Raw genomic sequence first — 17,946 nt, 5'->3', positions numbered from 1 at the left:
ACAAAACTAGAAGTTGTTTAGGCAACGCCAAAAGAGAGATTGGATATGAACGACCAAGCCCAAGCAGGGCCGCAGTGGCTCAGTGGTAGAGAATTCATCTCTGGTGCATGGTGTCCAGTAGCGTAGCTAGAGTTTTTTTCAGGGGGGGCCAATGAAGGGCCCAAGAGGATTTTGAGGGGGACATCTCCAATATATGTGTGTGTGTGTGTGTCTGTTTGTCTGTGTGTGTCTGTGTGTGTGTGTGTGTGTGTGTGTGTGTGTATTCAAGGTTAATGTTTCCATCTTTATTGTTCATGATTTTACTCTTTGGAAAACAGTGAAAATATAAGAATTTAGTACCTCAAACAACTAGGATTCATTAATGCAATTGATTTCTAATATAAGTAAATAGTTATTTAATCATGGCGTTTAAAATATGTGTAGCTGGTTGACTTAAGTGGAAGCAAATACACTTTTACAGGTAAAGAAAATAACTTATAGGTTCATGCCTCTACTTGAAGAGGATCTTTCTATTCGTGTGTTCAGCAGCAAACATATCCACAACTTGTTAAAGATCTAACGATTTAGCAATTTTCTTCTCAATATTTTCAACCTATCATGAGTCATTGAATTGCGTATACAAGTCTTTAATCTTTTCAAAGAAGAGAATGACCTTTCACATGTAGCACTAGAAACTGATATAATCACAAAGATGATACCTAGCTTGTAGGTTTCTAGGAATGCGTTTTTGTAGACACAAAGAAGATCAACGAAATTCGTTAAGGAATCAGCTTTCGTTTTCTTCTCGTCTTCATACAACTTAATTGTTAGAGCAACCCACATTATGCTTTATTTCTTGTTTAATTAAGCTTTTTTAAAATTATGCTTTATTGTTAATTTCAATGATTATTTTACATTAATCGTGTATAATGTATATTTATTATACATCAAATATTCTAAATATTTGATCTATTTATTGATTTTTTTTTTGCTACTAGTTTCTCTCATATTTAATGAACTTTCTACTTAATTCATTGTAAAGAGATGTGCTTTGCTCGAGTAAATTTTTTCTATCATTTGTGTGCGCCTTACAGGTACATATATACAGAAAGGGAAAGTAAAAGATGCCACCAAAAAGTACAGAAAGTGCTTAAGTTCAAAAAGTAAACATAACAATACAGTGATGACGCCAGAGGGGGGCAAGGGGGACGAGCGCCCCCCTAGTAGCTACTTCTTCCCCCTGACTGCCACCTAGACTGCTCCCCAGACTCGTACAATCTTTAAACATTCTTCATGTAGTATTATATATCGGTATCATAACCAATCTCATTGACAAATTGTAGTCTACTTTCCATGAATTTACTATGTGGCAGATTAATCCTCAAGCTTTCTTCTTTGAGCGTCTGGGTATGCACGCATATTTCTGTTTTCTAATTTAGCCCCTTTTGAGGTAAATTTTAGTTATACTTCTTTCTTATGATTTTTAATAATTGTGCCTAGCGAACAATAGTAGATTTGGTCGACTTGTTTTCTTCTCATTGGATCAACTTCGATTGGAAACAAAAGAAAGGTAAAACCAGTTACGTAACTTGTTTGTATTTGTCCAGGTTTGAAGTTTTCAGTTTCATATTTTGTTTTATTTAAAACTTCATTTTTCTGAAACATTATTCTTGGCTTCCAATATTCAGAGGATGTGCTTATAACAGCTTGAGTTTGCAACTACCAGGGCTTAATTTTTTGAAGGAGATAAAAAGAGTTGTGTTTTCCCTTCCTGCAAATGATAATAATAAAATTATGGAATGAAATTGATTCCCAATAAAATGTATTGTCAGAGTGCTGATCTTTAGTTAGTAATTGGTTTATACTAGTGCTCCTTTACTTATTTTGTTTCAAAGTACTGACGTGACGTCTACCATATTGACTAACTGCTGAAAAATTCGTAGCCCAACCCAGAAGGAGTGCACGTGGATTGGTGAAGTTTTACTTCTTCTTCTCTTCCCCCGAGAGTCAATATACTACCTTGTACAGTGCTCCAGCTTTTGCAGAAAAGTTTAAAAAATCTAGCTTTCCTCGCACCACTGTTTGTAGCACTACCCCTATCAGATCTAAAATGGCGTCTTTCAAGTGTTATTTAAGTTTGGGAAATAAGTACACGTAATAGTTAGACGGAGCTAAATCTGCGGAATAAGAATGATGCGGAGCTAGACGTTGAAATCCTAGATTATGCAATGTCAGTTATGTTCGCAGGGGCTTGATGGACAGGTGTATTCTCCTGAAGGAACAGAATTCCTTTCTTTTCATTTTCCGCAGCGTTGAACTTTGAATTTTTCTTTCAGTTTTGTAAGTAATGTAGAGATTCTGGATTAAATATCTGACCATTGAGGAGGTAGTCTACCAGTCCATACTTATACCAGAAGAATGTTCCAAACAGTTTCTCAACCTACTTCTGTGTCTTGAACTTCTTGGGGCGATGGAGAAATGAGTGCTACTACTCCATTGACTGTTGTTCCGATTCAGGATCATAGTGGTACAACCATATTTCATCTATGGTTACTATTCGTCAGCGAAATTGATCAGCATTACGGTCAAATTGGAAGAATACTTCTATTAATGCCGTTACCCTTTTATTTTCCTGACATATATTTTGGGAACCCATTATGCCGAGAACTTGCGCATACCCAAGCCATTCTGAATTATGCTACCGACGAGTTCCAAAGAAATGCCCAGAATCCCTGACACAAGTTTTGCTGAGAAGGTAAAAACTGAGAAAGCGGGGTGCAGACCTCAGACTATAATAAATATAAATAGCTTAAATTATTTTTGTCACACAAAAACTGGGGTGGCCTAGGCCCTCCGGCCCCGGGCTATATCCACCACTGGCTGAAATGCTGCAATTTTCAAGAATAATGTCACAAATTGCATCCATGATTCCAGGAAGAGTCATTGCTTTTAATCATCCTGGATGTAAAGCATAATTTGTTGAGAAATTGGTACGTTTATACTAAGCCACTTACTTCTTCACCACTATATATAACGGAGGAGAGTCCCGTGGTGTTTCACTGATTTCCTAATTAATTTACTTCGGTGACTTTCCTTGGTGGAACAAAAATGTTATAACAGTAAGGATCTGGATGTTCGTGAAATTATCTGTTTGGGCACACATAATCACTTCAGAGGCCTGAGAAACAATAAGAATTTCATTATTAATATGAAAATTTATATTTGTACATACAGAGATATGTTTTTCTAAACTACGGTTTGATTTTTCTACCTAGTACCTACACTCCTTCTGGATTGGACTACATTTTCAGCAGCTCCTCGTAAATTCTCTCTCAGGCTCTCTCTCTCTCTACATATATATATATATATATATATAGAGGGAGAGAGAGAGAGAGAGAGAGAGAGAGAGAGAGAGAGAGGGAGGGAGAGAGCGAGAGATACGTAGCATATAGACGAATGTGTTACTTGTAGCATACGCGAAAGTAATTCAATTTATGTTTAGGCTTCAAAAGTTTCATTGAAAAATATTTCATGTGCAGACGTTACTTATTTGTTAGTTACAAATTTTATTTGAAATAAGTTTAATTTATAATTATATAGATCTAACATAAAAACAGCAACGAAATACACAATGTAATGTAAAATAAGTCAAACGTAATAAATATGTCATTTTTGGTATGGCAAATAGCCGCCTCCCGAAAATGTATCTGCCCCTCCTTTGCCCCCCTAAGAACTTAAAGCTGGCGTCGTCACTGTAACAATATAGTATGGAGTTCTTGCATACTATTCATTGTTGGTGGAAAAATTTCTTCTTTTACTTTCTTTTGTCCACATCAAAGGATTACACCGAAAAGTTTACAGAAATGAAAATAAGCTTTTCATTGTTGCATTGTTATGTTCTCAATGATTTTGCATTGTAAATATTGGCTTTAAAAAATATTAACACAGTATGTTAAACTTTCAGTTGAAGAGAATTTTCCAAGAATTGTGCTATATATTTTAAATTATGCTTTATACTTTATTTTCTAAAATTATGCTTTTAAAACTAGTTTCCCAATGTGAGTGCATTTTGGCGTTCACCCAGTGTCGTGACCATAGTGCTCTCAAACGGGTCGGGTCAACTCGGGTCGGGTTGTTGGGTCGGATCAGTCGGGTCAGTTCGGCTCGGGTTGTCGGGTCAGGCTACTCGGGTCAGGTTGTCGGGTCGGGTCAGTCGGGTCAGCTCGGGTCGGGTTATTCGGGTCGGGTTGTCGGGTCGGGTCAATCGGGTTATTCGGGTCGGGTTGTCGGGTCGGATCAATCGGGTCATCTCGGGTCGGGTTATTCGGGTCGGGTTGTCAAGTCGGGTCAGTCGGGTCGGGTCGGGTCATCGGGTCGGGTCCGTCAATTCGGGTCACGGGTCGGGTCGGGTCGGTCTTCAAGAAGTTTGGGGGGGGCGATCCAAACATGTTATAGCTTATTTGCAAGTTTACCATGAACATTTTAGGGGGGTAGTAAAATTTTTTTCGGCGGGCCCAGCTCCCATGCCCCCCGTGGATATTGGCCTGCCACAAGGGTTCTCAGATTTCTCGTCTCCGTCTCCAATCAAAAAAGCAAGTTCACAACTCGTTTTCGAGACGCGAATCAAGAGTGATAGAATGCTTTGAGAATCGAGACGAAAATATTACAAAATTTAGGAGACGAGACGTAAAAGGTTTATTTCTAATCTCGTCTCGTCTCGTGATTAACATTAATTGGACTGAATTAAAATCCCGGCAGTTATTCATTGCACAGTTCGAATGAAATGAAATCTTTAAGTGTTACGTCCCACGGTTATGCCGGTTAGGCTAAAGGAGACGGTGATGATGAGAATGAAAAAGTGGGAGGAAACGGGAGAACTCCGAGAAAACCCACGAGCACGGTGTTTGTCCACCACAAAGTTCACTTGGCGGGAGCAGGGTTTGAACCCCAAGCACCTGAGGTGTTGCACAGTTCAACAGAAAGCTGAAACCATGTTATTAATTACACTGCAATTGATACTATTAACGCACGTGGTTTCAATGCCAGCTTTTGCTCCGGATATTGAAACATGAAATTATTCACTGCTAGTAAATCTCAGTTTTATAAAATTAAATGTCACAAAAGAGAATTAAAAAGAATGCTCTCAATAACCAACAGGTCCACTGCTCAAATTGACAACAATGTGCATTCAAATTGGCAACGTGCGGAAAGGATGGACTGTTTATCATTGCAGAGCGAAAGAAATAAGCCACTATAATTGGCTGAACGTGCTGTTGCCATAGAAACAGTTCTTCTTGCCTGATTGTTATGACCAATTACAGGAAGGAAGCAACTGTCAGAAAGCTAAAGTTGTATCAAATAAAATGTAGAATTGAAAGTTGTGATTGGTGGACGAGTGGGTGAGGTTGGGCAGTCACCCACCCGGGCCCATCCTTGGTGCTGTGCCTTGTCTTTGTGTTATGGTAAATGAAGTATTTAAATATTATTTAGAATACGTCCACCAAATTGTATTAAAGCCATAATAAGCTGATATTTTCGCGTTTCCATTTTTGTAAGTTGTAGCTCAGAAGATGGTGGGAGAAGGACAAGCATATTTATTTTAGATGATTTTAACAGTTCTATTAGGCAGAAATGCCACTGATATTAGAAATAAGATAACATATAAAAATGTAATAAAGTAATATATTATCATGAATTACATTAATACAGAAATAATAGTTCGGTATCTTTATTCTAAGTTCTTCTCATTAACTTGATACTGGTCTCTTACAAATACCTCTTCCCTTATTCTATCTTTACAACAAGGCGTAAATTTCTCAAGAAGCTAATGCACGTATATTGTATAATTAATATTAATAAAGTAAATAAATATAACTTCTTAAGCAATCTATGTTCCCATTGACACAATTGATCAAAACTAGAGCACTTACCCACGGAAAGGGCAAAACCAACCTTTTAATTACGGAGCCTTTTAGAAAAAATAAAACCTGGGATACGGCGTCAATTCTGAACAAAATGTAGGGTTATTTTCAAATGGCTGTGGATCAGGCCCTAATAGTCGTAACTTCACGAAAGTTGAAGCATTTTACGGAGAATACATGGAAGTTGCATAATTAGTATGGTTTGCGCCCGATTACTGTAATCAAGGATTAGGGGGGGGGGAGAATCATCATCAAAGTCATCAAAATTAAATTCGTTTGTGTCTGAGGAAGGAAATTCAATTTGTTCTTCATCCCACTCCGAATCTGTGCCCATTGCTTCCAACTCGTCTTGAATGTCTTCTGAACCGATAACATCTCTCGATGCCATTTCTACTAATACACGCAACACCAAAGTCTCACAAGTAAAACCAACGGTAACAAATTTTCAAATTTTAGGGTCCGTAAAGGTAGATTCTACTGTATGTTAAATTAAAATTCGTATGCTGGAAAGAACGCGCTCAACACTCAGTTCAGAGTAACAACACACATATGAAAAGAGGAACAGCGATCTCTACGTCTTACAAAGTCTGTAGGAGCCCAGAAACCCAAACAAACTCTCTTATCACTCTTGTTACCACTTGCAGAAATAAATCTTTCTTTCTCAGCCAGGTCAAGACTTCTCCCTCCACACCCACTATTCGCAATTACGTCCCTGGCACCAAGATTGGAAGGGAGACATCTCCTGACTGATTATTTATATTTTCTTTCACAACAATTAACTTATTGTTATGTTAAACCTCTGAGAACTAAACTGCGCACTTTAAAAATTTAAATGCGTTTTAAAGAGATTGTATGACAAATACAAACAGCAAGGTGACCAGACGTCCCGTTTTAGCCGGGACAGTCCCTTATTTTCAACCGTTGTCCCGTTTTTTTCTTATTCTCAAACGGGACTCCTAAATGTCCCGTTTTTAAGCAAACATGACCCAGGTGTCCCGTAATTATTATTCAAAATATAAATGGTCAATGCTAATTCTACACTCTTCCGTACCAACACTCATTGGGAAGGTTCAGCCGTGCCTAGAACTTCTGAATATCCAAATGAGAATTGAGTGTTCTGTGATTCAAGTGGGAATTGAGTGGGAAATTCTCAGTGTTGAAGTAGTTAAAAGTATTGTTGGGTAGTACTTAAGTTAGAAACGCTGTGTTATCGTTCTTACTTGTGTATTTTGTAAATTGAAAACACTGCTGAGTCCCAAAATGCAATGTGAAAGTCATCCCCACCCTGTGGCCGATTGGTATGCGTCCCGTTTTTGAAAGTAAAAATTCTGGTCACCTTGACAAACAGTCACGTTTGTTCACTTTATAACAAAATAATTTCTGCATTCAGCAGTTGCCTAATATGTCTCCTGAATAAAACACATGCAAGTGCATATATCTGATACCCAGAAAGTTAAAAAACAATTAGGTTTAGTGGGTAAACTGCAAGGTATCTAAAAATAGTTACTTCGTATCCCAAGCCTTATTTTTAGGTAACTAAATATAGTTACTTCGTGTCCTAAAGTTTAAACGGAACGACGGACCATCAAACTTTCCCTCATAATCACATAATTGAATGTCAATTACATATTTGTTTTTCTTGCGTTAGTTTCTTCGGCATTGCCCAGGCCCGTATCCATGAAGGGCCTAGGGGACCAGTCCCCCCCCTAAATTTTTGTTAACCCCCAAAAATTTTCATGGTAGGCTTGCAAATGAACTATAATATGGTTGATCGGGCCCCTTAACTTCTGCCGGGCCCCCCTACATTTTTGGGCTGGCTACCGGCTTGGAATTGCCTAACAAAAATTGTCAAATATGAAACGGAGCTTAACAGAATTAACACCTCTGTAGGTTCCGATAAAAAAAAGTCTATGGGAACTGGCAACAGTGCGTCTGCCCGCAATCGCCTCCCCCAAATTTACCTTTCCCCTCCAAAAAAAAAGTAAGTAGAAGAGACCGGGCTTAGTTGTGACGAGACCAAGGTAACGTAGATTAAACTTTATTCAATTTCGGAACTTGTGTCTTTATTATAAACATAGACTTTTAGCTACATATCTAAATGCTTGTTTTTTTCCCGTTCATTGTAAGTTCTCCTTCACGGTTAGTGTTCTTATCATCATGATATAGGAGGAAGAATCACAAACTAACGTTGCGAGGGCGAAATTTCTGGAGTTTGGTCTGTTATAGAGAAATGAAGAATGTGCGGTAGATGCAGTTGGCAACTGTACAGAGTTTGAGCTAAGCGCCATCTACGATAGTTGTAAGTAAACACAAATGGCGAATCATTTTGAAAACTGGTTTCACGAAGACGTGCGCTAGGTTATTCGATTTCTGTGGGAAAAACATGTAACTGCAGCTGAAATTCGCCACCAGTTGATACAAGTTTTTACGGAGCTCATAAGCTTGTCATAGAATGGTGCGAGGAGCGCAGTGGCCAACCCAGCACTACATAATTGACAATTCTTCCTGCAGTCCGGACATCTCTCCAAGCGACTTTCACAAGTTCCCGCACTTGAAGAAACTCCTAGGAGGCCGTTGCTTCGCTTCAGACGAGGAGGTGAAACACTTCGCAACAACGTGAGTGAACACACAAGGATAAGATTTTATCCAGGAGGGAATCTTCAAACTCATCGCACGATGCGACAAATGCCTCAAAAATATTAAGACTATGTCGGAAAATAACCTAATGTATGTTCTATCTGTTGGCTGTATTGGTTGGCAGACTTTGTAAACTTACTTTCCGATCACCCTCGTATTATAGCATCATAATGGCACAATTAAAGTTCGACCACACCATTTTCAATGAAAAAACTATATCCTCCCATGAAGTCTCATAGGAGTAACCTGTACCCTAAAGTATTTTTTGGGCACCTCTGAGAACAAGAATCAAATTCGAAGTTACTAGATTAACTAGGTAAATGGAGTAGCATTACAATAAGTACTCTAGCCTTTCCGTTACAGAAGGGGTCAAACATTGGCTGCATACAATGTCAAATTTTCACCCTTTAACAATAAATTCCAAGAAAGAAGATAGGATTGGGTTTAGTGAGGTTACAAGCCGACTAGACATTGATTGCAAATAGTCCCTTGAAAATTATTTTTAAAAAAATACTCATAAACTTATGTCACACTAATTTCTTGATCCCAACGAAACTAAAGACACCAGTTTTGCTGTAAGTTTTGCTAACTTTGCTTATTTTTTCGTTCACCTCTATAACATTTATCCCAGTACTGTAGTTTTTGCCCGAATCTCCCTTGTTTGGGAAATTCAGAAATATTTTGCGCTAAAAAAAAAAAAAAAAACACTTCATTAGTGTTATCATCATTCTCTTTTTGTCAGTTTTGTGTGACAATTTTTAAATTTAAAAATTTTTTGTAACATGATATTTTTAAAAACTACGGACCAGGATCTACAGAAGAGAGTGCACTTTATTCAGTGACTCCTTCTAAAGGAAATGTAGACCTGTACCTTAATCAAATCACCTATACAAAAATTTACATCCAACAATTCTACTAAAATTCTTTAGATGCTACTTAAGACGAAACTTCTGAAGTCCGTCCATTTCTTCAGAGAGAGAGAGAGAGAGAGAGAGAGAGAGAATTAAATTTCCTTTTTAAAAGAAATCGGGTTTCTTTAGGGAAAGTTCTTGCCAAAAATGACCAACAAACTTATCTGAATAAGGGGGATGTAGGATTTAGATTTCTGTTCTTTCGGCATCTAAGGCCATTTAGCCCTTCATGTTTTGAGGGATGACGTTCCTCGACGAGCACACAATCCGGGGAAAGGAAAGGAAGAAAGGATTGAGGAAGGAAGAAAGTGGCCTGGGACCTCTAAGTTAGGTACCACCCCGGCATTTACCTGGTGTGAATGAGGAAAACCCAGGAAAACCTTATTCAGGGTGGCTTATCCTGAAAAAGCGTCTTACACTTTTTCGACCGAGTACTCCCACCGGGAATCAAACCCAGGACCGCTCACACCGAAGGCGAGAGCGTTAGCGAAAACCTATCTGAATAATTTTGTATAAATATCCAATAAATATCTGGGGGCGTGGTGGTTCAGTGGTAGAGCGTTCACCTCCGGTGCTTGGGGTCCCTGATTCAATCCCAGCTCGTGCCGTGTGGACGACTTTATGGTGGACAAACACCGTGTTCGTGGGTTTTCTCGGGGTTCTCCCGTTTCCTCCCACTTTCTTCATTCCACTATTTCACTCATTTCTCATAATCACCGTCTCCTTTAGCCTAACCGGCATAATCATGGGACGTAAAACTCAAATATTTCATTTTGCAATAAACATCAGAAGGATTATGTCGCCTCGTAGAAATCGGAAATTATTCTGGTTCGATCATCCCAACATTTTGACTTAAGAAATAGTTTTCTTGCATATCAAAAGGTAGTATATTATTATTTTATTTTACTTGGATCTTATGACACTGAAGAAAAGTGAAAGAAAGAGTACATATTTCTATGATGAAACCATTGATAGGATCATTTGATAGAAAACACTTGGAGGACATTGGTACGTACCATTATACTCTTACATCTTGTGTACTAATCTGCCCCAACCGAATTTTTCGTAGATAAATATATGTATAAACACATATATATGTATAAACACATAAAGTATAAACACATTTTCGGAGGCTCGCTGATTGTATTACATAAGGGTACCGGTATCCTATAAAGAAAACAACTTTTGAAATGTCCGCCATTTCTCTTCTAGTAAGTTGGCAGCACTGAACCTTACACGATTTTCATCTGTTGTCTCTCTGGTTAATAGTCATGGAGCGCTGAATAAGCCATGATCATCCTCTGTTTTCTGTACGGGTAGGAATGGAGCGCTTCATGAAAAAACCAGTGTGTTGTCACATAGTGAAAAGTTATTACAAATGGGGTGCATATTATACAGAGACTGTTCGCAAACTCAGATGATGCCCATACGCTATTGCGCGGTCCGTGAATACTAACCACAAAAACAACAGATGTAAATCGTGTAACACAGTGTTGCAATAGTCCTAGCTCTGGAGTGGACTAAAAAATAGTACCAAATTGAAATAAAAAGGGCTGAATTCATTATTTTATACCAGTGTAAAAAATAACACGGCTCTATTACACGAAACTAAAAGATGTAAAGTTCTAGAATACTCCACCCGCCTCTTCCAAGAGTCCAAATCAAGAAAGTGCTCTATTTAAAAACATCCAAATAGGAGGACCACGAACAACCGTGGAAGTAGATGAAACTTTTCTCGCACGTAGGAAGTATAACAGAGGCCGCAAATTAGAAGGGAAAACAGTTATCATTTTCGGTATGTATCGTAAGGGAACCAAACGCGCCTGTATTTCAAAATGATCAAGAAACCAAAACGGTATTATGGCCATATATGAAAAAATATATAAAACGAGGAACAAATCAATCATCTCAGCATTCCTATGTAAACAGTACGTTATAATAAAATATTAAAATAAAAATTGTTGCATCTTATTCTCGCTTATTTCATGACCGAAGGAGGATAATAGAGTGTAAGAATTTAAGGTAGGTAAGTAAACTTACATTTGTAAAAAAAAAAAAAAAAAAAAAAAAAAGTAAAACCTTCTCTGAAAGACATTTCAACACATTATTAATAATTTTAAGTCAAATGGTGCAGAATTGAGTAGATTTGTACCAGCCCTTTCACAAAAGGAGTTGAAAATGCCAACGCGCTACCAACGAGCCGATGAATAGCAAAAGGGCTGAATTTCTTACAATTGTACCAAGTATGGCAACACTGGTGTAACGTTTAGTGCTACCAACTTACTACAACAGAATTTCAAAAGTTAATATTTTTAGGAGACATGCCCACAAGCTTTCATATAACCCACACACATTGCTTTTGCTCTAAGAAATATAATGATTCCACTCCAACAGAAACGAATTACACGGACGGTCGTCAAATTTGCCTCAAGAAGTTCCTTTCGCAGTAACGATACCAACAGTAAATCTGCCTTCTAGTTACGTTTCTACAGTGGAAAAATATCAAAGTAAGTTGTACTAATGTGCCCCGTGTACCAATGTCCGCCTCTCCCCTATAAGTAAATGTTAAAATAGTTTATGAAAAATTAGTTAAATTTTGATATTTTGTTAGATACTAATATTACTTCTTTCTGCTTTCCTTTTTTCAGATTTTAATTGCGTTACACTATGTTTTCATACCATGGCAACTGAGCGAGGAGAGGATAGCCGAAAGCAGGAACGACATCATCTTCATCTCAACAGATTCCATGCCGAAGGAAAAACAAGTGACGGTGAGAAAGAATGAAGCAAAATTTTTTACGAAAAGTGAAAACAGACAGACTATTCCTCGTACTAAGAATAACGTTGATTTGTCTAATATAAAATGGCACAAACATAGGTTGAAGCATGAATCGGATTTAGAACGAAGTAAAAATGGCGATATGTATTTTACAATTGCTTACAAAAACAAATTAGTGAAAGAAACTGTGACGTCAGATGGAAAACACGAAATAAACAAGTCCCGTAAGTTAGTGACCTTAGACAGACCTGTGAACAACTATTTTCGTCAATTTGAGTGCGTCACATGCTTCATAGAGGGCACTGATTTTAATGAAACGTTGCTGCGACATTGTCAATGTGCTTGTAAAGTCGACTATTTTGGTGAGGACTGTGGTATTCCAGCCGCTGTGTGGTATGGGGTTTCTCAATCCGATTTCCCGGAAGCACTGGAGAATCTGACCAAACGCGTTGTTCCTAGGCGTGTGATTCACGGTGTGCCTGTGAACCATGAATTAGACCTAACCGAGGCTCGATTTCATGAACTTGGCAGTACTGTAGATTTATATATTTTATCTGAGTCCAACTACAGCCTTGCAGGGCTCACTAAACGCTGGAATTTTTACGAGAACAGAAAACGTGGATTTTTAAAGAAATTTAGTTCTAAAATTTTGTATATACTTCAGGAACATTTTCCTAGTGACGGTTTCAATGATGGTTGGAATGCCCAAAACTATATGCGTCGTAATATAGGGCTTATTGGATTATCTAAAATTAGTGGGCTCCGGGCCGACGACATGTTCTTATTTTTTGACGCAGACGAAATTCCAAAACGAGAAGTGGTGATGTTCCTTAAATTATACGATGGTTACACGGAACCAATTAGTTTTCGTCTTCGATGGTCCATTTTCGGTTTCTACTGGAAAACATTCAGTGCCTTAGGAAAGGAACTGACCACCACAGTCATTGGTGCGTGTACAATAGGTATGCTGAAAGAAGTTTACGATGACGACACAAGACTGTTACGTAAGAATACCTGGTATTTGAGTACGTACTTGAAAAAGGCCGAAGCATACGAAAGCGAAGGTAAGAAATTAGAGACAATGTTTATAGGTGACGAAACATACAGCGCTGGGTTTCACTGTTCGTGGTGCTTCGACGCAGAAGGAATTGTGGTCAAGCTGATTAGCGCGCCACGAGACGACGGGACTCGTTGGGGAGATTATCCGGAGAAACTGGACAAAAATTACATTAATAATCTGACTCGGATTGGTATGTACTTTGATAACACAACGCCCTTTCGCTTTATTGATTTGGCGGATGATTTTGATTACGCACCGCGATATATGTTGTCTCATTTTGATAAATACATTAATTTCCTTTTACACCCGGACAACAGAACTAAAGAGGACATTGCATTTTATAAGGACTTAGTTAAAAGACGTTTAGTTGACGTTTGATATTGGAGAATTTGTTCTGTAGTTCAAACAGGATATCATGTTCATTAATCTTTTAATATATTAATTTTTCTCCTTCAGTTTCCTTCCGCAAAGGGGCGACTCCGAAGGAAAGTCACTCGGTAAACATTAAACTAAAAGAAACTTTTAATTGTTGTGAATATGAATTTCCTGAATAGTCATCACTGTACACAGCTGATTACGCCGTCTCTTCGGAAGGAAGTTTTATTTAATATTGTGACTTTTCTATATTTTGTATGATTTGTGCGATTTTCATAATATACGAGGGAGGATCAGAAACTAAGATTACAAGGCCTATTTTTCTGGAGTTTCGCCTGTTATAGAGGAATAAGCAGGGTGCGGTAATTTTAATACATGGAACTGGCAACTATGCAGAGTTTCAACCACCTGCCACCTACGGCGCTGGTTGTAGGGAAACACAAATGGCGACTTGTTTGGAAAACTAGTCTCACGAAGTAAGCTTAGTCATTCGATTTCTGTGGGCGTATCATATAACCATGACTGAAATTCACCAATAGCTGGTAGAAGTTTGCGAAGAGACTGTAATGTGTCGTCAGCATGATGCAGAATGGTGTCGAAAGTTTTCGGCTGGTAGACGAAACACCACCACGTTATTGAAGGTGTTCTGGTGGGACATCATCGACCACCCCCTCTATAGCCCGGATCTCGCTCGAAGCGACTTTCAGTTGTTCCCGCACTTGAAGGAGCACCTAAGAGGCCCTCGCTTCGCTTCAGACGAGGAGGTGAAACAGTTCGTGACAACGTGGCTGAACACGCAAAAATTGGAATACTACCAGGAAGGAATCTTCAAACTCACCCCACGATGCGACAAGTGCTTCATCCGATATAGAAACTGTCGAAATATAACCTAATGTATGTACTATCTGTTGACTGTATTGGTTGGGTATATACATGTTTCACTGCAGGCTTTGTAACCTTACTTTCTGATCACTCCTGGTATTGTCATTCGTAAACTAAAATGATACATAAAACAAAAATACGCTGTGGATCTGTTTAACCGAATTATTAAAAGTCCCCCCCCCCACGAATTGAATAAAACTTGTTTTAGTAGTATGGGTTTAGTATACAGTATTGCATATCAAGAAAACCCTTTATTCCCGGTTAACCGAACTTTCGTTTTACCGAAGCACTATTGTTCCCATCAAATTCGGTTAAACGGTACTCTAATAATAATAATAATAATAATAATAATAATAATAATAATAATAATAATAATAATAATAATAATGATAATAATAATAATAATAATAATAATAATAATAATAATAATAATAATAATAATAATAATAATAATAATAATTTATTACATGACAGAACAATCTGTAAGAGTTACGTCCGTGCTAATAAGTAATGGATGCAAATGGCATGTTGCATAACAACTAAGATGATTTTTAGTTGTTTTGTTAAATTTATTTTTTATTTATAGTTATTTATATTTACATTTGCAAGTAATTAGCTTTTTTTATAGTTATCTACCTATGGTAGTTTTAATCCACTATCGAAATATGAAAATTTCACCTAATGTACAGAGTGGTCCATAATTGTGTATATGCTATGCGTATGTTTCTTTCAATAACTGCGGTAAAGAAACTAGCAACATAACTTGAACGTAAAAGTGAACATTAACACATTATTCTCATATCTTTTCTTACGAGAATTTTAATCGCTGTTCTCCATGGCATGGTACACCAATGCACCAATTAAATCGAGACAAAGAGCTACGTCGTCACAAAGGACTTTGACAGACCCGTACTGGTATTCTGTGGAGTTCTTCTGTGATAGCTTCCTTTTAATTGCGTAGGTGATGTTGATACACGTTGTCCTTTAAAAAAACACCCCATAAGAAAAAAGTTAGATAGTTCAAGTCGGGAGATCAAGCTGGCCACTCCACAGACCCATGCCGGTCTATCCAGCGATACAGGAATGTTTCGTTCATTCTGTCTAGCATACACCAACGGTTCTAAACAGTTCTAAGCCCAGTAACCGTTATCCACACTCTCACGCTACACAGTGTTGTCACATTGAAACTTTTCGTCCAAAATTACAAATACTACAGTCAGTCAAACATCACATACATCATTATGGGCCACCCTGTTTTTAAAGATTATGATTTATCAATAATAATAATGTTTGAAATATGTTTATTGGAAGCAAACAGCATTACAGCCACAAGTGCCGCAAAGGAAAAAAAAAGTGTATTTACAAGCATAGGGTGCATGCAAATAGAATTAACAATAATAAATAATAGAATATAATAATAATAATAATAATAATAATAATAATAATAATAATAATAATAATAATAATAATAATAATTTCGCAATAATGGCATAGCCAGATTTATTTTTCAGCGTTCGATTGGGGTGGTGATAAAATTTAAAGGGACCAATAGTATTTACGTAGGGCGAGTCAAAATATATTAACACTTAAATGGAGAGGAGTTTGATGCAATAAGGGCGTAAGTCTGAAACATGCAGTTGGAGAAAAACGATGTTGAAAATTTAAGTAAGTGTTTTTTTCCTTACATAAAACAATGTAATATGCAGCATTTTATTCCGATATTGAATTGAAATGTTACCAGAAGGCTAAAAAAATCATAGCACAGGCCATAAATGCGTTTGATGCAAAAATGGCGTAAACTCGTATTACATCAAACTCCTCAATTTCCATATACGTTTACAAGTGAGCCTTAAGCTTTTCGCCATCATATTCAAAACAAAAACTAGCGAGCATTTAAAGCCCGACATACATTTCGCGGAGAATAATTTATATGACAGTTTCTACATGCCTTCGTTTACTATACTCCATAACCAGAAATAACCAATCAAGATGGATCAACCGGATTGGTCCACCACGACCAATTAAGCGACCTGGAAAGGTGCGATCGTGATAAGTACGAACACTATGGCTGAAGTGCGGCGGTGCGTTGCCCTGTTGATAGTAATCCGACAATCAGATCTTAAGCGAAGCTTATTCATCAGCGTGCTGCTATGTCATCTGTAAAAACAGGTGTGATGTCACTGTTAGGATAGTAAGACAATGACGCCAACATCATCATAGCTGTGCTCCTACTATATAAGGAATAACGTAATCTATTGAACGACGACGGCAGAAATAGCAATTAGTAACTAGTGAATTTCATTAAGTGCGGACAATAAAATGCAACGTTCATTGACTTAAAAGCAAATATTTTCATAAATAGAGTTTATTAGGTTATAGCAATTTCTAAAATTGTTTGCGAAAATGTGACTAAGTTTAAGCTCCGAATTAGATGGGCTCCAAATTAGCTCCAAATAGGATTTGGTTATAATGTTCTTGAACAAAAACTCTACACGGAAAAATATTTCCCATACTAACTACATTAAAGTTTATCTCCATGCCAAGTTTGATGAACATTGGATTAGTTTTGTGGCTCGCATTCTATCCGTGTGATCTTTTTTCAAGTAAAGATGAAAATATTAACCATGATGATTTTCTTAAAAAAATTAAAAAAGAAAAGAAAAGACATCTAATATGCCTTTTAAAAGTACAAGGGAACAAAATAATTTTTCAGAATACTAACAAACTTAAACATATGTTGTTATTTTAGTTAATCAAATCACTATTTATTTTACTTAGAATGTTGACTCAAAATAATTGTAATGGGTCGTATTCAGAGTTGTTCTTAGGTGTGATTTTATTATCATACTAACAATTTGACTGGTGCTGGGCCGCGGTGGGTCAGTGGTAGAGCGTTCACCTCTGATACTTGGGGTTCCGGGTTCGATCCCAGCCCCCGCCAAGTAAACTTCGTGGGGGACAAACACCGTATGCGTGGGTTTCCTCGGGGTTCTCCCGTTTCCTTCCACTTTCTTCATTCCACCATCTCATTATCACCGTCTCTTTTGGCCTAACAGGCGAAACCATGGGACGTAAAACTCAGAGATTTCATTTCATTTCATTTTTGACTGGTGGGCGTTGCCAACCGTCCGGTATGTTACTGGGCAGTTCGGTTTTTGAGCTCCTTGTGCGTTGTCCGGTTTCCCTCTTATTAGTCCTATTCTCTGTTCCATTCAGATTATTTTGGAGTGACGAAAGGAATCGTTTGTCGGTAAGCATGGTTAAAGCAGAACTTATAATTCTTTTTGATATCGACCTGTCGTGCGCGGAATTTGCTGAAGAATTGAAGGCAGGAAATTTTAATGAACTTATTAAAACTGCTAACGGTCGACAAAAGTACTGCTTCATCCTCAGAAATATATA

The 17,946-nt window shown here is 37.7% G+C and overlaps 1 protein-coding gene across 1 annotated transcript; it reads left to right on the top strand.

Annotated features, from left to right (window-relative positions):
• Positions 1–12,195: 12,195 nt before the first annotated feature.
• LOC145667144 (beta-1,4-mannosyl-glycoprotein 4-beta-N-acetylglucosaminyltransferase-like) lies at positions 12,196–13,665 on the top strand. The gene has a single exon (XM_081734886.1). It carries the CDS (start codon positions 12,196–12,198, stop codon positions 13,663–13,665), a length of 1,470 nt encoding a protein of 489 aa, XP_081591012.1.
• Positions 13,666–17,946: the final 4,281 nt, after the last annotated feature.

Source organism: Thermobia domestica, chromosome 12, assembly GCF_964235325.1.
Source record: "Thermobia domestica chromosome 12, izTheDome1.hap1.1, whole genome shotgun sequence".
NCBI classification, from domain to species: domain Eukaryota; kingdom Metazoa; phylum Arthropoda; class Insecta; order Zygentoma; family Lepismatidae; genus Thermobia; species Thermobia domestica.
This window is presented reverse-complemented; position numbering and strand designations above follow the sequence as displayed.

What these genes read in the sequence shown, in the direction of transcription:
- LOC145667144 (XM_081734886.1), top strand. Translation starts at nt 12,196, where the DNA reads ATGCCGAAGGAAAAACAAGTGACGGTGAGAAAGAATGAAGCAAAATTT.